The sequence below is a fragment of the Lepisma saccharinum genome, chromosome 10 (assembly GCF_977018435.1).
Source record: "Lepisma saccharinum chromosome 10, izLepSacc3.1, whole genome shotgun sequence".
In the NCBI taxonomy this organism is placed as follows: Eukaryota; Metazoa; Arthropoda; class Insecta; order Zygentoma; family Lepismatidae; genus Lepisma; species Lepisma saccharinum.
In genome coordinates, this window is record NC_139238.1 from 14,318,344 (window position 1) to 14,339,642 (window position 21,299).

Consider the following 21,299-nt stretch of genomic DNA (forward strand, 5'->3'; position numbering starts at 1 on the left):
GTAAGTTGCTTATTTCTACATAAACTTTTTATTGAATGTAGTTTGTTTGTTGATATACACTTTGCTGTGTAAGAAAGTCAAAGGCTTAAAACCTGTTCTTGTTTCCTTCCAGGACTCCATTTCGAAAAGTACCCAAGATAAACGGCCATGAAGTAGACTTGTATCTGCTGTATGTTTTGGTCACAGCACACGGAGGCTGGGAAAAGGTAGGTTCTGTTCGATATGTTGATCCTAGTCCTTTGAATTTACCTCCGCGTACGCCGGTGATAGGAGTTCGCGTGGATGAGAAAGGGGTATTGATTGTTGGAAGTTTGTTACCACAGTTCGGCTGAGTTGTTGGCAAGCGAGAGTTTTAGGACGAGGGGAGGGGACACTGGGAGTAATGCAAGAAATGTTTTTGTGTTTACATTTTTATTGCGTTCGGGCTAAGAGTAGAGAGTCATAACGTGAAATGTGTTCCTGAAATATTTTTTCTTGACAGTATCCAATATTCTTTGCTATTTTTTATTTTTTTTTTAAGTACAAAACTTAGGAATAAGTCTGATAAAAAAAAATCCCATGGTAGTATTTCTCAACTAGAGGTCGTTTCGTTGTATATTATACTGATTTGCTGATTGTGCTGTCGCTTAGGACATTTGAATATTGTTAATGTATAACTAAAACTGATTATTGGCAAGGCTGTACTCTTTCTTTAATTTTACAGAGATAGTTTAGACTGGAATCCTTTATTTGCCAGGCATCGTTTTTGCCACCATAATTACGTCATATTTCTCTTTGACAGTTATATGAACATCTATTACATATATGCGAGAAATTCTGAGCTATTTTTTCCTATTTCAATGGTATGTTGGGAATAATTATTTACTAAATATTAGAGTTTTAGAATTATAGGAGCATATGATTTAGATACTTTGAACTGGAAATGTACAAATTTGATTTTTTATAGGTTTACAAGTAATTAGGACATTGTTTTCAAGTTTTCAAAGAGAGATTGCAATCTATCTTACATTGTCCATATAGTGACAAATATAATAGATCTGTTCTACCTGCTATGTGTTTTGAAAGTAGATTGTTCTCTTCTATTGCATGAACAGAAAAATACAGCTATCTGTATAAGATTATGCGAATTGTACTCCAGCTGGAATCCTTACACAGCAAAATACAAGTGAAGTTCAAAGGACATAAAGTGTGTACTGGCACACTTATATAAATCTGCCTATTCCATCATCTGTCTTTGAAGATGGTTATTGAGCTTGTTTGTCTAGGTAATGACAATTCTCCACCTTTTTTTCCCCCTTTCATGTGGGTTTTAACTGTTGGGTTACCATTTGATATGTGATCATATAATTTCCAAAAAAGTGTGAAGATTCCTTACAATGTTCATTTTTAAGTTTGGTTTTAAGCTGAGGAGACTCCTTTGAAAATACAAATGTAATGTTGCTCATGTTTTTTTGTGGGAATGTCATTTTTATGTCATCGGTATGTATCATTTGAGCTTTCTTATAGGAGATTCTATGAAATGTTTCTCTGCGACCTGGTTTGAAAACTAGATAATGTACCTATGACAAATGTTCTTGTCATCTCTCATCACTTGATTGAAGCTACTGGCTAGAATTCCTTTCGTGTGATGCCTTGCAAACAATATCGAAAGTGTGATGAAGTTATTTGTGAAAACAATAGATAATTCAGAAATATGTATTCATTTCCAACTAGAATGACAAGATTCAAAATGATTTCAAGAAAATGTAGCTTGTATAGTTATTGACTGTTGCATGAAGGCCAGGTGTAGAATATTACTTAGGACCTCAGTTTTTTTTTTTTTTTTTTAGTCATGACAGTTTAGCATGGCAGATCAACATTTACATTTATGTGTTAATGAGGCAAGGTACAGTATCACAAAAAGTGCAGATTTATTTCAATTTTGTCACAATGCATGAGAGAACAATTTTTTTTAGGAAAATCAAAACCTCACATTTCACTTTGCCAAATGAAGTTTATTAAAAATAACATTAATAAATGTGTTTCGACTTCAAAATATTTCTTATCGAGACTGAATATCCTCACTCATGAACTTGAACTTTACAGTTATCAGAGATATGTTTTGGCTTTTGTGTAAAAGTTGGTTCTTCCTCAACTTTTTCTCTTGTGCTTTGTGGAATTATATTAACAGTTGGGCTGAAAAGTTCGTAGGCTGACTCATAGATGGCGTTACTAGAATTAAATCCATGTGATTTTTACTTAGTACTAACCTTCAAAAGATACGTGTATAAATTTCACAGCTGCCGGATAATTAGTTCGTGAGATATAGCATTGTGAGTGAAGCAGCTTTTGTTATTGTGAAAAAATGGATAAAAAAGAATTTCGTGTGTTAATAAAGCATTGCTTTTTGGCGGAAAAAAATACTGTTGAAGCCAAGGCTTGGCTTGATAAACATTATTCGGACTCTGCACCAGCAAAATCAACCGTTGAGAAGTGGTTTGCTAAATTTAAACGAGGCGAAATGAGCATCGAAGACGATGCACGCAGTGAACGCCCCAAAGAGGCTGTTACCGACGAAAACATAAAAAAAGTCCACAAAATAATTTTAAATGATCGTAAAGTGAAGTTGATCGAGATAGCTGAGATTATTACATAGCGTTGTTGGAGCGTTTAAAGGATGAAATCACGAAAAAACGTCCCCATTTGAAGAAGAAAAAAGTGCTGTTTCATCAAGACAATGCACCGTGTCACAAATCAATGAAAACGATGGCAAAATTATATGAATTAGACTACGAATTGCTTCCCCATCCACCATATTCTCCAGATCTGGCCCCCAGTGACTTTTTCCTGTTTGCAGACCTTAAAAGAATGCTCGCTGGAAAGAAATTTAGCACTGATGAAGAGGTAATCGCCGAAACTGAGGCCTATTTTGAGGCTAAAGAGAAATCGTACTATAAAAATGGCATCGAAAAATTGTATGACCGCTATAATCGTTGTATCGCCCTCAAAGGCCACTATATTGAATAATAAAATCGAATTTTGTCAAAAAAATATTTTTTACTATGTTAGCCTACGAACTTTTCAGCCCAACTGTTAACTAATGGTTTCCTGGAGTAAATTGAAAGTAGTTCCATAGGTACGTACACATATAAAAATCTGTCTTCTGTCCAACATCCCATGTGGATCTTTATCGTCTTTGGGCCCTTATTCTTCATGAAGGAAACCTCACTTCCTTGAATGCGAATGCCCTCTCACACATCAGTGGAATTGGTGCTGTCATGGAATATATTATTTATATTTTAATTTCTCTTGGGTTACCTAACATTTTAGCGAATTGATGTAGAGTCTGCTGTTTAGAACCACCATCTTTTGATTCATGTTTCACTTTCTTGTAGTTAATGTGCAAAATTGTTTTAAAATATACATACAAAGGATGTTGGATGAACTTGTAAACTATTTAATCGTTTCTAAAGGTGTTACATTATGCTGAATATGACATTGTTAACAATGTTGTTCGAGGAAGAACTCTACAAGATTCATCACATTTTATGGTGGTGCAATGATCATTTCATCAGTTACCTTGTGGTAGACGTTCTTGATGTTTTTAAACAATCAACAACTGGCACAGGCATGTTTGAAATCCATGTTTTTGTGAAATTACCACCGTTATGGAATCATGAAAATTCAACCTAAATGTAACCTTCTTATCCTCCCAGACAATGCTGGCAATAAGAAAAATCAAGTGGCAATGCCTGATGTGAGTTTGTTTTTTCATGATAGGCTGTAAATTGTGGGATTTCAGGTTGTTTTTCTAATAAGTCTGTAACAATCACAATTTACTTGTGATTGTATCATTATGTTCGTAACATTGTCCCAACAATAAGTGCCAGCCTCTGTGGCAGAATGGTTCACATATTATGCTACAAGACCAGGGGTCCCAGGCGTGAATTATGTTTGCGAGTGTCCTTTCATTGATTTGTGATTAGCCAAGAGTGACAGAAATGTGATGGAAAATAAACCAGTTCAATCAGTCAATAATAAGCCTATCTGTTCATGTATGTGCTTTGTAACAGTGTTTTTATTCTATCTTCCAAAAGTATGGCATTCAGTGCAATGTCCCATGTAAACATTGAAGAGGCGGGGTTGTTACGTTCCTGCTGACAGCTGATTTAACAATAAACTCTCCTCTTTCCTTTGTCAGGGCCTCCCCTATGAGGTAGTGATCAATTCTAGCGTTGTGATCAAGAACTCCCTGTTGGTTTGATTCCTGCTGGAATGTTGCATAGTGCTTCTGCTTGTACTTTAAACTGTAGGTTCATACTTGAACATACTTGAATGTAAATCAAACATAAAATTAGCAAACTGTGTCTTCTCTCTGTCCCACATTCTTGCAGAAATGTTATATTTGAACAAATTTAATTTACTAGTGATGTCTTTAGTTCCTTCAATGACAGGAATAATCATATCAGTGTTATTAGTAGGACTCCCAAATTGAAGACCTATAAATTGCCTAAAAATATCAAAAGAGGACGTATAAATGTGATCCAAATTAATTAATAACTTCAGTTTTAATTACATATTTAATGTATATGGTCGTATACACCATGCTGAAAGCTTCAAAACGAGAAAGTTGCCACTTACAGTGCGACCTTCCAGTCAAGTTACGGTTAATCGTCCAAAAATGTTTTCCTCTCGTTTCAGGGATGGTTCAAATATATATATAATTTCTTTACTACAGAAAGGATGTTTAAGAGATAATGGTGATGATCTGATGATGATTCGAATTGAGAATGGGCAGTAAAAACATTGTGGAAAGAAGGTGAAGTTGCAAAAAAAGAAGCCGTTAAGACCTAAAAAAGGACAAATAAAACCCACCTTTTTTCTGGCCTACAAAGACCCAAAATGAAAATATATTATGTTGGGCCTCGTCTTCGAACACTAGGAGAAAAAGGGATATTTCCTCAACTTCCGAGGCCTAGTTATTAGTTATAATTAGGCTGAAAATCAATAGGCATATAAGAAACCACCAGAAAATTCAAAATAACCACTGAAGTTAATAGAAATAAGATTTTTCATCATTTTCCCATATTAGGCACTGTAAAAGTAGTTATCTTTGTAATAGGCACTTACAAATGAAATAGGCAAAAATGGGCACTATAAAACTTGTGTATACCCTTCAGAAATTTGCACGCAACCACTATAAGGGATGAGCAGTTACAACTTTATTTCCTTCAGTGGATGTGTAGACTGAAATGATGCAATCTGATTGACTATTACCAACACAGGTGCACAACTTATCCACCATGTGATAGCACAAGGGGGAAAAATTGAAGGTCAATGAATTCTTCTCATTTCTAGGCACTCATAAAGGCAATTAACTTTCAAAGGGGCACTTACAACTAAAGAAAAACAGGCATTATAAAACTCTTGTATTTTTCTCACAATGTACCTGAAACTGTTTTTAAATTTATAAGCTTGCACTGAGGTGCATATATCACCCTTGGAAACTATATGTTTGAGGACCAGACAGCCTCTGGTGCCTGTACCTAACACGGAGAATGTTTCACAAAATTGTTTTATTACAAGTGAGTGATGAATGTGGTAGAAATCCTGTGCTAGTTGTTACGTGTACAGAGTGCAGCCTTGCACTTAAGCAACTTTTTTTTTTTACAAGGAATTTGCCTTTACATCGAGATGAGTGTAAATAGTTTAAAAATTTAATTTATTCAATCAGTCAGGGTATTATTTAGCGAATAAATGCACAACATTTATGCATAGCGAAAGATGTAGTCTCTAAAATTATCTTACTTTAGGAAAACAGTAAAATACCACAGGTAGTGGGAAGAGAAACAAATATAGCTGCACAACAAAGAATAATAAAATCTGAAGTTGTTAAAACTATTCCTTTACTTAAACTTTCCTGTGTGTCTGGAAAAGTGAATCATCTTAGCATAATATTCGAAAAGGAAAAGTTGCAGGCACATCTTACTCCAGCCAGGGAAATATAAATAAAATTATTCATTGTCCAGTTAATAGGAATGTCACATACTGCATGTCCGTGAACACATACTTGAAAGAAACATGATCGAATATATTAAAATAGAAGCCAAATTTAAAGTTGCAGTCACACTTTGAAAATTAAAGAAAAAATGAAATTTTTGGAATCGATGAGGTATCATTGTTGCAGCCAAAATTCCTCTCTTTCCCATAAGGAGGCACATACAGGGTGCTCGGAAATTCCCCTTAAAAACTCCTAGGGCTAGTAGAGGGGACTGAGTAGACAATATTTGGAATAGGAACCCATGTCCGGAAACGTACCGTTTCCGTGCTACAACCATGACAATGTGTCGGATTTGCCTGTGTTGGTATGCAACCGGGTAGGCAGAACATGGCGTCAGAAGATCACCTGATAACCTAAAGTGTAATTATTTATTACAACCACGTAAAATGAGGTGTTGCGTAAGGTACAGAAGTGAATGACGTGTGACTCAGTCCATCATACAAGCAAATTTATTTGGTAACAATGCCAAGGAAACAAGAAATAAATGAATGTACTATTCATTGCTCACAATAACACCTGTGTCGACAGTGGAACTCAACAACTTGTTTCTGTCTTTTGCACTGGATGTGTAGCATACGGCACTGATGTGACGACCACGAACGTAGTTGCACACATTGTACCGACGAATCATGTTCCGGTACGCTCGCTCCATCACACCCGGTGTCCCGTCAATCTCTTGTGCAGCGATCATAACTCCTGCCAGCAGTTCGTCCTCTGTGTCTACAGGAGTCTCGTACACCATACTCTTCAAACGACCCCACAAGAAATAGTTCAATGGCGTTTAAATCTGACGCGGTTGAACCACCTTTGCCCGAATCTTCGGTTATGATGTCTCCGAACGTCACATGTAAAGTGAGGCGGTGCAACATCGTACTGAAACCGCAGTTCCTGATGGACGTCACGTGCCATCAGGTGATCTTCTGACGTCATGTACTACCTACCCGGTTGCATACCAACACAGGCACAGCCGACACATTGTCATGACCGGACATGGGTTCCTATTCCAAATATTGTCTACTCAGTCCCCTCTACTAGCCCTAGGAGTTTGTAAGGGGAATTTCCGAGCACCCTGTATATGACATAGATATGTAACCAAGGTGTCATAACATATGTTTTTGAGGTCAACAAATTGAAATAAAATAGTTTTTTTTAATCCATTGCTGTATCCAGAGGAGAGTTTGACTCAATGAAAATTTTGGTTAGATGAAGTGTTTTAAAAGTTTAGCACTGGCCGGCTACAAAGAAGACCCCCATGCCCCTTGTAGCCAAATTACAATGGAAAACCTGCTTCCTTAAAAGGAGATGAGTTAATAGTTTGTACTGTGTTATCAGTGTAATGTTACAGTTTCATCACAAATAAAGTTTACCTCCATATTAAATAGCCCAGAAATGAATAAACTTCATTGATACAAACATCCCAAAATGTAATTACCCACCAAAGCAGGCATCTTTTATGATTTTTCATACAAAATGAATTTAAAATATCTTTGACAACTTCACAAATTCATGAAATTGGCTGAAATTATCCTCATTGATGGATCCTGCTTTTAATTGCTTGATGCTGTTTTCATTACACAATTATTATTTTTTTTAATCATAATTTGTGTGCCAGTGTTGTACTTGTACTCTTGCTTTGCCGCATCCTGGTTGATAGAAGCAATATCAATTCTAGTTATTAAAAATAATTTCTAAGGGGTGCGGTTCCAATGTGTTAGATTTTAAAATATTCAGAAAGCCAAGTGTAGCTATGATTGATTGATTTATTTAGTTTATTTCCCTTCACATATTGTGCCTATTGGCTAATTGGCGAAGATGGGGATGAGTGATGAAATCGTTGAATGGACATTCACAAACAACCAAGCCCGAGCGGGACCCTTGGCATCGCAGCACGATGTGCTAACCACTCGGCCACAGGGTCCGGCAAGTGTAGCTATGGAATAGAACCCAAATACACGTACCTGTAGGGATGACAGTGAAAGTTGAAACAAGATAGATGAATAGACTGAGATTTATGTGCGATATTTGAACTGTTTACCTAAACCAAATTTTCTATATGACCTATTGAAACATGTCAATCAGATACCTACAAATCTGTGCAGTATATTCAGGATAAAATTCCCACAAATCTAAAATTGTTAATGATTTTATACTAAATGTGGATGTAAATGTTTGTTTGGTTGTCATTGTGTCTCATTTTGAAGTACGTAGTGACATTTTAAATTCTGGAAATGAAAATGCAATAAACTTTATGGTCTACAGTGTAGAATCCAGGGAAAACATGCAAGCAGATCTATTGAAATCCATGCAAACTACAATATTCACTTGGGAAATTTAGAAACCTTGCAGGGAATTTCAAAAAGTCTTATTTTCGTACTCAAGCTATTCTTGCCAATCATCCCCCACCTAAAAGAACTACTCGAAAAGAGGTTGGCTACTTTGGTGTAGAAAGCCAGTAAGTGGCAGTGGTGAGGACTTGATGTGCCCACCATGCCTCACCCAATGAAACCTTGACAGTCATTCTTTGTTTGACAAAATTTGGGTTCATGTTCTTGGTTGGTTGATTGATTTGGTACTTTTAAGTCCATTTTATGCACAGGAAGACTAATTGGGACTGGACCTACGGTTTAAAGTGGTATACGAACCACTATGTGCCTCCACCGGGTATCGAACCCGGGGTGGGGCCCCTTGATTACAAGGCTGCGACGCTACCACTGCACCATCGGGGGCAGGGTTCATGTTCTTGTTGTAGATAGTGACGTCATGTGAGCTATGATCTGTTAAAATAAATTATTTTGTGCATTCGTAAGTCTTTCTCTTGCTCATAATGCTGAAACTGGAAATGGAAATAAAATTATAGTAAATTCGTCAAAATTAGCAGCAGATTTGACACATTGTTCTTCATAGATTTCTTTTCAAACAGCAGAAATCACACAGTTCATCAAACTATGCAGAGAGGGATGTGGTATGATGAGTTCAAAATCTCCTGGAATTATCATCTTTTAAGTGCTTAAAACAAGTCGCAAAATGCGATTATACTTCTTAATTTGTGCCTAACTTTATATATCAGGTCGCATTTTTTTGTGATTCGTATAAACATTGTGGACAAATTTCATGCTAGCTTGACTTTTAACTGCAAGTCCATTGATATTATGTTCATATATAAACTAGATTTGGCATGATTTGTCGCCAGGGCACCTGAATTTTGAAATTCAGTGCCAAAAATATATTTTACTATTTCGAGTTCGCTTATGGAAGTTTCCATTTCCTTTTTTCAAAGTAAAGAGTGCAGTATGTGTTTTTTCTGTACTACGTGTATCATAAAATCAAGATAATAATAAACGCCTTCATTGTTTTTTTCACTGTTGCCAGCCGAATTTTAAGATCTGCGGCGGTATGGTAAATTTGCCACATATAGAGTGTATTTCATAGTTATTCATGCTGCTACCAGTTGAGCCTTCTTTAGGAAAGCCACTATGGCGCAAGAATTAATTACTTTTAATTCAGCCGTGTATTAACTAATAAATTAAATTTAAGATGATATTTCATTTTAAGTTGCTGATGATGAAAGTATTCGGAGAGAGACCACACCAAAACAACATTCCAATAGTCCCGGTTAAACCACAGTAGCTGTAGCTTGTGTTATTAACAGTGTTATCTCTTATGCAGGGTGGGATTACTTAATAAGGTAGCATCTTGTTGTCTTACATAATTGGGAGGTTGCTATCAGCATCGGCGAACTGTTTGGATCGTCTTGCCCAGACGTTGCCGGCTGGTTGAACCGGCGCCCGCTCCGCCTCGTTCCGGGCCTGTCACGTGGTTTCCCGCGCCGAAGGTGAGACGTGGAGCAAGGTCAGGGGCTTCCGCACACTGTAGTCGGTCGCCTGCTTTTTCTATTCCATCGTACTCGCCAATCTCCCCGCCTACGACGAGCACACGCGGAAAAGCGGCGGGCGTCGTGGTGCGTGAGTCAGTTGTGTTGCCGGAACCCCTCCACTTCCCCTCCTTGGTCGTTCGAGATGGTAGGCTCCCGCGTGTATCTATGATGGAGATGGTAATAGACGCTCGCGCTCCTACAGTCCTATCTAGGTTGTATGGAGGTCTCCTGGGACTTTGAAGACGCAACAGCAGTTTCCGTACATCGGGAAACTTTGTGTTTTCATTTTGCATTTCTTCACCGTTTTGGGTTATTAGTCATTTTTCACTGTTTTGACAGGTTTTCATCACTATCAATTTTTTTTTACTGCATAATTGCGTTGAAATGGACTGTTTTGAACTAGAAACGTCAGTGTCTACCAGTCTAGAAAAACTGGAGATCCTAGGAAAGTCAAGGAATTTACTGTTCCAGGAAAAATGAAGACTTTTGTAGTAGCACACTGAAGTAGCTTTTTGAACAAAGAAAAAAGACAATCAAGAAGTTTTAAAATTATTGTGGACAAACTATACTTCAGTTTGGTATACTGAGTAGTACCGGTTGTTACAGTAGAAACATGAACCCCTATCCTAGGGCATTGAATATACAATTTCAAACTATTTTCAAGTAAACATCTATTTCAGTAAGTGGCTATTGGCATTTACCACTTTCTTGTTGCAATTTTTGGGTTGTTTGGTTGATGATAGGATTTGTACATATGTTATAAACTGTTACTGTAATTACATATTATGTATGTTATAATTGTTACTTGTTAATGAGAGAGAATTCTTTCTTTAGGATTAGCGCAGGCAGGGGCCAGGGGGGCTGAGCTCCCCTGGAATTGCCGTCAGCCCCCCTTGACATTAAGTAAAACTATTTTGTATAATTTGTTTGCAGTGAAGAGTGAAAATTTAGACAGCTCACAACTTTAAGGATAAATCCACAGAACATGAACAGCAGCTATTACATTCGCTCATCTTCTTTATGAGCTGAAGTCTAAGTAGCTTCAAGTATTTAGAAGATTATCTAGACTTTGTAAGTTCTTTCATGTGGGAGCTTCTTTAACTGTACCTTTACTGCCCCTGTTGAAGCCTCCATTTAGACAGAAATCTGTGGCTTTGATGCCATCATGCAAATTTCCTTCCCATCTGCATCCAAGGTCAACAGCTCCCAAGTTTTTGGAAGAAAGGGGAGTTTCATTGCTTCCGCTGGGGGTGGAATGTACTGTAGGAACTGAAATTGAATATTGTGCATTTTTTTGTGTGGTAGTATAAATATCTGTATCATATAAAGCAATATGGAGTGTGTAAGGGATGATTTCAGTACCAGTAAATTAACACTTCAAGAGAAATTTTAAAAGATGTAGAAAAATGTAGTATTTGTGTGATGTTTATAAATTTTATGTAACGTAGTGACCCCTCCCCCCACACACATAATTTACCTATATTTAATACTGTTAAATGTAATTGGTTTACAAAGGCCCCCCTGATAACCCGTGAACCCCCCTGGAGATCAATTCTAGCTACGGGCCTGGAGTAGCGAATACGTGGCAAATACCTAGGTAATACGCAAAAGCTCACCTGTGAAGTTAATATTCTAAAAACTTAGTCAAGCGGGATTATTTTTTTTCGTTCTTGGTCTGGAAAAGTCAGGAAATTTTGTTTTTTGCGAAATTGTAATTTTTCGGTCAGCTGAAGTAACTCCTCCTCGCCAAGTACTTTGGCATTGTTTTTCAACACTAGAATGTTTAATTGAATAAATCAGTGTCAGTATATTATTACTAACGTATACATCAATGTCCATTCACCCCATGTAAGTTTTGCCATTCTTGTCAGATAAACAAAAAAAGACAGTTATTGTCATTGTAACCCAAAGGGTGTTGGGTTCGATTCCTTGTGTGGCGTATTCCACTGATTCTAATCATTGTTGTTTTGCGTAGTGTTGAAAAAACCGCAACTAATTTGCCGTGGTATTATGAATATACAATAACCATAGGTTCTTCGCCACGTTATATTTACTTTTGATATAAGTTCTCGATTCAGCGTTCAGCATTTAGTCAAGTTTGTTATCCGATTATGAAAAAGGAATTTCGCTGATTGCCTGATTCACAGCTGACTGCCTCTATTGTAGGGACAATGTCCAATTGAAAAGGCTCAAGTTCTTGTTGGAATTGGAGGCTGTGTAGTATGCATGAAATAGAGGAAACACGCGTTGAGATGTGACCTTGGCAATAAATAGTTGAGCTTTGATTTTTATCGAAGAGATGGGTGTCTTCCAAACTTTGTGCTTTTCAGTGTTCATAATTTTTGTGAGGTCTTCAACTTTCTTTGTTTAATCAGTATTAGTAATGAAAGGATAAGAGAAGATTCTAGTTAAAGTAAAAAGTAATTCACATCCGTTGAAAGTGATTTTAGTAGATTGAAATAAGACCAATGTGTCAGAGTTGGAAATTGTGTCTTACCATTATCGAGAATAGTGAGAGAGAGATTTGATCATAAGAGTAAAACATATGAACTTGGAATGGGTCATGATCTGACAAAGATCGAACTTGTTCGATATTTTTAAAACAAATTCCCAAAATCTTAGATACAAAGAACAATTTTTACCACCTCCCCTCGGATTTCGAATTTGAGAATTAACACCAGGAATTATGCGTAAGTGTGGTCTGTTGGAGACCACGCTGTCACTCCCTTCTCCCCCATGCCCATTCACCAGACTTGGAAGTTAAGAGCTGACAAGACACAGTTGGTTAGTTTGTCACTTTTCTACCACTTTTGGTTAATCGCCATGGTGAAGATGCAATTGATAAAAGGACAATCACAAACACATAAGGGTGGGAACAACACGAATTCCACAGAGGATTGTACTGGCCAAACTCCAGCCTCGTTAATCTGGAGGAATGCAGTCCAGGGTGTGCTACATGGGAGGTTGACATTCGGGTGCATATGGGAGTCAACCCTTGAACACCAAAGTCCCACGACGACATGCTGACGTTGCCAAAACACCCTCGTCGGGAAGGTTTAAGCTACTTTTATTGGTCGCGACGTCAGGCACTTTTTATCCAATGAGAATACTCCTTGAGAGGTTTTGACTTCAGTGTTGCCTAGAACAGTTCATTTCCGTGCTGATTTCTACGGTATTGTAGTCAGGAAAAATGCCGTCGTTGGGTGCTGTAAAACGCGCTGAAATGCCATTAACTTCCATCCTAGTGTGATAAATAATTTTGCATCATAATTTGACCTCTTGATCTTTACCAGTATCTGATTTGCCTTCCAAAAAGGAATAAAGTTATTGGGAATTTTAGCGTGCTTTTTAGGGATGGTAGAAATTTCCTTTACATATGCCGTAAAGTCAGAGGAAAAGTTGTGTTCTTAGTGACTTAGAGTGAAAGAACTCTGATATTCATACAACCGGGGGGGGGGGGGTTAAGGGGTGACCCTTTATCAAGACACCCAAATGTCAATCTCACTTCCACGTAGTTCGAACACCCTGGGCTGCATTTTGCAGACTAACGGGAATCTGGCGGCTGGATCCCTGGCCAGTATAATCAATCCTCTATGGGACCTCAGTTGTGTGCTGTCAATAAGTGTTCGTTCCTTGATATTATTGCCATTCATTCTCAACTTCGCAATTCGCCAAAGTGACAGAAGCTCAAAGTAAATCGAGTCCATCAATCAATCATCACACAACCATGGGTTTATCCAGAATTCTCCATCTAGAGGGGTGTTAGTGTAAATGTAGAGCCAGACAGACTAAAATTGAGCATTTGTGAAAAAAAAATGATAGGGTGTTGAGGAACTTCTTGGAGGGTGTTATAGGGTATGTGTATCAATTACTGCCTACAACTTTCGTCTAAAAAAACAACCTCTTGTTTATTGCCATCACCTAAATTGGCAAGAAGGAATATAAAATTGTGGGAATTTTGATAATTCCATAGCAACGGCAATTGGTTCCAAGATGTGGACGGATGTCTTATAGTTAAAACGCCAGATTTTGAAATCGGAAAAATGTCATACCCCTACTGAAAGTGAGCACAATGTCTTCACTGTTTGACTAGGGTCATTTCGCAATGCGGGAATATATATTTTGGACCCGGGGACGTCGCCGTGGACAAGAGCGCATGTCCGGTTTTTCGGTTGCCGCTGGTGCTATAGTGTCGTTCAGTTCAGACTACCGTGCCGTGCCGCGGGAAACTTTCCGGCAAGAGGGGGGAGGGTTGCTTGGGAGTCAGCGAGGGTGGGGTGTTGTGTGTGGCTGCCCGGCCGTTCCGACGCCGAACTAAACTGAACAGAAAACCATGACCTAGTCAACGGCGGGGAGCGGAGAGTTGGCCGAGTGATCGCGACAGAGCAGGTACGCATGCTGGCGTCTCCGCGGTGCGATGCTCGGCTCGGCACTCGTCCGGCGGGTGGAGGGCGAGCTCCCCCTAACAAGGAATCTCGCTCAGGCCCTATTGGTTCATTGTATTTATCGACACGTGTCAGTCCGTTCCTCATTGTAATATGAAATTTGACCTTACACATATATGTAAGGTCATCTCCCTAGGGGTGATTGATGCCTATGTTGCATCATCGCCCCGACCTCCGTGGTGGAGTGATTAGCGCTATGACACCAGGGTCCCGGGTTCGAATCCCAACCTGGACTTGGGTGTTCTCTGTGAGTCGCTTCATCATATCATCAACCATCCCCATTGTCACGATTACCCTCAAGTTAGCAGAAAAGCGGCTCTAAATAACAAACCATCATGCCTTTTAATCAAGGAGTTCTCTGTGGTCTGTACCCTCTCCCATTTAAATCCAGTCACGATTAGTCTATTCGTGCATAAAATAAGACACTTTGCACATCATTCAGCTGCACACCACAGGGGTGACCCTAAATTTTGATCTTGGCTTGTGAATAAGATTTTCACAGCTATATAGTAGTTGATTCAGTTACACTTCGCTTTTCTGCCACTTTTTACCAATCCCGAAGGTGAGGATGAAGGGACAATCACAAACACACATGGACATGACACAACCCCCTGGCTGTGAGCCCAGACGCCAGAGCCTCGTTTGTCTGCAAAATGCAGTCTAGTAGTGTTTACTACATGGAATATAGGCTGACATTTAGGTGTATTTAATAAGGGTCACCCCTTACACACAACAGTTATATTATAATCATAGATGCCAAGCTGATGAAGTTCAAAATTAGTGGGATTATTTTCGGACAGTCCTAGCCAGACATGAATGAATTTGCATTTGAGATGATCCAAGCCTTTTGTCATCATATCCAGTGCTCGAATTGATGGAGTGGGGTGCCTCCCAACAAGAAAAAATTACACAGGACCCCCCACTCCTCTAAAGGTGTTCCATTGACGTGTTCAACCATAATGTAATCCCCACTACCTCAGTATAATATGCTCCAAACGCAGTCTAATTGTATTTTTTCTGTGTATTCACTTGACATTAGCCCTACACAGGGTGGGAAGGGTGTCCTAGAAGAAATATGTAAACGATGGAACAAAATGAACTCCCCAAACTGTTGTCGCATTCGCAACCACTGTGAAAAAATCAAAACTTGTTCTGTAGTTGGAATTAAAATTGTTAATTTTTTCATGAACTCTGCATAAACTCACTTTTAAAATTTCGTGAAAACTGAAGTCAAGACGACCATAAGTTTGGCAGTGGGTAGCCTACCACCAGTGCTTTGTGACAGGTTAAAGATCCTTGTAATTATACCCTCGGTGTCCAAACGAATGCATTGGAAATTTTTGTAATTTCTTTTTTATTATTTAGTTAAATAAAACCGTCGTACTCGTAATACAGAAATATTGCTTTTCTTCAAGCATTCTATATAGCGGCCAAATGTTATGAATGACCTTCAAGATTGACCTTTTTTATTAGATTCTTTTATTTTTCGTGTTTCATTCCATAAACGGATTAACTATTGAACTCTTATATACATTCTATTCATCAGGAGATAGAGTAAACCCAAGTTGTAATTAAGCTTGTCTAGACATTTATAGAATAGAAAGATGGATTTTTTTTCCATCCATATATGTTCCTAGCAAATACATGCTTTGGAGTTCACAGGATTTTTTTAAATATATTTTTTTGGAAGATAATGGTTTTGTGTTTGTGTGTGATGTGCTTGGTTGGTTTGTTTCTTCATTTGCCATTGCCACCTATAACAAACGTCATTTCTTTTCTAGTAGCGCAACGCGCAAGCTAGTTCCCGGTGTGGGCACATTTCAATTTTTCGGATGATTCTATGATCATATTTAGTTTTATCCTTAAATAGAGTATGACACAGTAAGAATTTCAACTCTCTCCAGTAACATGAACACACTATTGACATATTCAGTAGAATATGATAAGGTTGCGTGTGCGTTTATATGAAAGACCGAAGTCAAGCCTATGTTGCAACGTTCGCAAATTTTGTAAATAACACCGATGATTTGAACATCACTTTGCTCATACGTAGACATTATTCATTCATATATTACTCTTGAAGTTGGCTATTATTTTTTTTTTAATATATTTTTTGTGTTGATGAATATTTAATATATGCTATTGCACATTGGTTTATAAGCAAGACAGCGCACCAGATTTGCATAGGATTTGAGTAAATACCTTAGAAATTTGTTAGGAAAATATGCATATTTACAACTTATGGCAGTAGCATGCTTAAAGTTGTAGTTTGTGGAAGCAAGCATAACGCTTAACAAAAACTGACACCAGATAAATACTTCCTTTATTCACGTTTCAATTCACTTGTCACTGTTGTCGTTTCGTTATCGGGACATATAATTCAGATTAGTGATGTTTTATCTCTAAAGTTCGGTTCCCGTGAAGATAAAGTGCATATTTTCACACACTTTAATATGATTATATAAATTATGGCCATAGAAGTAGACACTGTAGGTAGAAGTTTGGGTGAAGAATATAGTGGAAATTAAGCCTGTTATCTGGTGAAAAACATGTTTGTTGCCTTTAATTAGAGAAAATATATTTATTTTGCCCGTCGATATGTTATTTTAAAGCAGAATTATAATGCTATGTAGTATATAACAACCTAAAATGCGCGCGCGAACTAATTGATTTTTAACATGGTCGTTTTCTCTTTCCTATCAGTTTTTCCTGTATATTTTTAAATATATATGCTATATTGCATGCCTATGATGATTTTTAAGATGCCTTGTGTCAAAAGAACCCGTTCCCGTATATATTTCGGGCCGTTTACAGTGCTTTTTAATTAAAAGATATATTTTGTTTAATTTCCATTTAGTTTTTGTCCGCCATTTTCTCCTCGCGAAGGCATGCACGCTGTGTCGGGAAGAAATGGCTACGTGGACATTGCTAGTTTTCGTTACATTTTTATCCCCGCAATCCGAAAAATATTTTCTATAGTTTTGGGGCGTTCTAGTGAGCGGCACACACAAGCCACCCAAAGCTCCACCTTTCCCACATCTGGGGTGCCAACAGCGAAAGAGCTATGTGGGTCGCTGAACCCCCAGTCTTGCTGACAAGGAGAGAGGCAACGGTTAACTTGAAAAGGTGGATAGGTACGAGACTGCTTAGCGACCGACGGCAGGCCGGAGCTGCATGCACAGGGAGTTGGAAAAATTCCAAGCGGGTTGTAGCTGCGATCCCATTCAAGGACGCGAAATGGAAAATGTGCAAAACTTAATCGAAATGATATCGGCGATCCATGTTGCGATTTTTTTTTGTCGAACTTGCTTGCAGCAAACCTAATTTCGGTACAGGCCTGCGTTCTCCCACAACTCACGTACGTTTAATGATCAAATGCCTGGTATTTGTTGCGTTATTTGTACATACAATGGCAGAACAGATGGGGGATTCTTGTTTGTTGTTTCTTGATCGATTGTGTTATCTAGTCATTCTTGTATGTTTTGATTTCCTGCCAGATGGTCATTGCACTGATAAAGGAAGCCATGTTTGCTAAAAAAATTAGTGAATAATGCCATGTGGTACAATGGAATGAAGCATGCATTCGCTCGAAAAGTTACCATTCTCACGTGATACGTAATGCCATGTATTCAGAGTTGGGTTTAATAGCCTATCCTGTCTGTTTATATTTTACATAATATTCTATCACCTACGTAAGTGTTTATACTTTCCGTTTGCCTGTGTGCCATGGAGATTTGTTTATCTTTATAATTGGAACATTTGCCTGTTTTCTAATCAGCAGGCTACCTAGGGAGGGAGTCAGCTGCAGAGTGGTGCTGTTCACAGATCTCTGTGATAGAGACTGTAGAGAAAACGTCCACAGTGCAATACAAATGGGATAGCTGTACTTGGTAGAATACATATATACTGTATGTAAGGAACAAATGGGCGAGACGTAAGAAATCAATATGGGTTGATTTGACATATTCATTAAAAAACCACCCTTTACACCGTAACTGCAAATATTGCATCATATTTATCATGTTATTATCGAACTATTTCGAAGTTTCAAATTCTCTCTTTGCAATATTTTGCTCAGGCTTTGCTGCTCAGAGGTAGAAACTGGCGGATACACGTGTTCTGTAGGTGCAGTTGCACCTCTGGAATGTTGGCATGTTGCCTTTGGTGCGAATTGGCATTTTTTAACTTCGTGTTTAGAATAACCAATGACGGTGCGGGTTGCGAAACTGCTCCTTCGGCCATGTACAGTGTGGCGCATAAATGTTCCCAGGCAAATTGTTGTCCATCACTGTTTCAATTCGTGTTTGCTCTTGCTTTCTGCTTATTTTGAAAGAGCAGAATTTTGCCCATGCAGTTTCAATGCTTGTCAACTGCTTCGTCAGTGTCTCGTATCAGTTCTTGTGGCATTGTGTAAAACAACTTGAATTAACGTGGCGGTAGACAATTTACGTGGTAATATTTATGCGTCTTTTCTATCGCCCTCAGTCAGGGCTGCTCCAGGAGATATGAGAATTAACAAGGGTAATCACAATTTGCAATTTGATTTTTATTTTTTTTAAGTAGTTTGGTTGTTAGCTCATTTGGTTGTTTTCATTTGAGCTCTGTGGTTGTTAAGACTCCTTCGGTATGGGATAGGAGACTATGCTTTATGAACTGAAGAGAAAAGTAGAAGAGGCATACACAGGATAAGAGATACCCTATGTCCTCAGACACGCCTGTCTGGTAGGGAAAATATTTATAATATTTAGACCCCGAAGACTAACCATGCATTTTTTTTAAACAAATTTTTGAATTTTTTTTTAAAAAAATCACACTTTATTGAAATCATTCTGCTACACTAATATATATTTTATACACTCCAATGTCAATATTTTTTTTAAAAAAAAAAAGAGTAAAAACTGGTCTCAGTGTCCTTGGATAACCCCAATGTCTCGCCACTGCTATAGAGGGCAACCCCGCATAATGCATAAATTGCTGGAATATAAGGGGGTGACACTTTGTGAAGACACTCAAATGTTAATCACCCTTCCACGTAATATACCCTAGAGTGCATTTTGCAGACTAACGAGGCTCTGGCTCTGGCGTCTGGACTCAGCCAGTGTGTTGTCCCTCATCTTCGCGAATAGCCAAAAGTGGCTGAACATAAATAAATTATAAATTGCTGCTTTAAGTGATAGGAATTAAATCTTAATCTGTGGCGAGAATGATGCGTGGAGCATGATTCACCACTTCAGGTTATAAACGGTAGTTCTTAAAGCAGTTTGAATTTTGTGTGGTCTGATCTACTGGATACACAGGCGATCCTACCTTTCCCACATCTGTCGCAAAGAACCGCATTCCTTGGAGGCACTAGCGTACGAATTTTTTTTTTTTTTTTTTCGGGAGGGACTGGAATTGTGAAGGTACATAGTTACTATGCTTTCTAGTGGGGCGAAATACACAGTAAGATATTTTGTATATTTAGAACTTTGCACTCTCAAAAATGTCAGTCGAGGATCATTTCATGGGATGTTTGCATTTACTATTCGGAGTTTTTCACAGTTTTTATTTCGGAGGGGCTGTAACCCCATCAGCCTTCCCTGTGCGTACGACAATGCATGGATGTGTTTCAGTAGAAAGTTCTGTGTAGAAAGGGCGGGGAAAGAAGCGGGAGACTAAAGTTATTGGGACGGAACGTTTCGATGTTCGTTTGGCATAAAGCCACATGCGAGAAACACTTGCTATGGATTTCTTCATTCGGTTCTTTAATTTGGGTGTGAAGCAACAATGAATCATTTCTGTATCGCTCATCGTTTGTTTTATTTGTTCTTATTGTTGCTGTCCCCAAACACGGGGCCATGTGATTAGATACTTACTGTATGGGTCCACACATTTTTTTTTCACTGGAATTCAAGAAACCGCTTTGTTGTATATATAGGTGTAATTATTGAAGTAAATACAAAAATTACGATCATTAATTTTAAAAAAACACGAATTATTTTCAGTTAGTTGAGCGAGTGACACGTTTTCTTTTATCATGCAGTAAATCTCAAAACCATATTAATTTTGCATCAGTGATTTGTTTTTTGTTTATGTAGGTGCAGTTATATAGTATTAATAATAATTACAAAAAAAAACAAGAAGCAAATATTCAGTCACTTGCATGACTGTCGTGTCTGAACACATTCCAAAGGGGGCTGGTAGGCCTACTGCGTGAGTTTTGCCTCCTACGTACATTACCTATGTTATGCTGAAAAGAAGGTACCTGGACCGTAGTTGAAATACTTTAAACATGAAAAGGTTCTTTACTGGCCAAACCCCATTTACACTTGCTGATTTTGACCGTATTTAAATTGACCAGGAGAAAAGGTTCCTGGACCGAATTGAAATACTTCTACAGATAAAAAGATTCTTTACGGTCCAAAACCCATTTGCGCTTGGTGTTTTTCTCCCTGGACCGGAATTGAATTTATTTAAAATTCTTTTGACCTTTAACAACCCTGTTTTACGGTAGAATGTTGAATTGCTTGATCATCCAACAGTCAATCAATAAGGAGAATTGAACGCCATCTGCTGATCTAATGTTTGTTTACAAGATCCTTGCCTGAGAATAGACATGTGCCGGCTTATCTGTGGGACAGAGTCGAATCGTCACGCGCGCAACTATCTGTAATACACCGGTTCCCAAGTTGTCTGCTGGAAGCGTAAAGGCAAATCGTTCTCTGACTGGTTTGTGCGTACACCACCAGATTTCGCGCAGGGTCAGAAGCGAAAGTGAGTTCGAGAGATCCGGTTGTAATGAATGAAAATAAAACTGTACGGTCCCGTGCACAAGCTCTAAGGTAGCGAACGAAACTTTCGTTGCGTCGCAACCTCTATGTTAACCTTGTAGTAATTCACAGCACGGCGTCAAACAGGCGTGTTGAATTCACATTCGCACTAGAATCTCCATTGTGATATT

At 38.3% G+C, this 21,299-nt stretch overlaps 1 protein-coding gene across 8 annotated transcripts in view; it reads left to right on the top strand.

Moving 5' to 3' along the window:
- Positions 1-21,299, top strand: part of Bap170 (Brahma associated protein 170kD) — a 138,591-nt gene that overhangs the window by 479 nt on the left and 116,813 nt on the right. For all 8 annotated transcript variants that reach the window (XM_083129565.1, XM_083129559.1, XM_083129562.1 and 5 more), the window contains exon 2: positions 113-206. In XM_083129565.1, the coding sequence (XP_082985691.1) occupies positions 113-206 (94 nt within the window). The remainder of the gene's footprint in view (positions 1-112; positions 207-21,299) is intronic.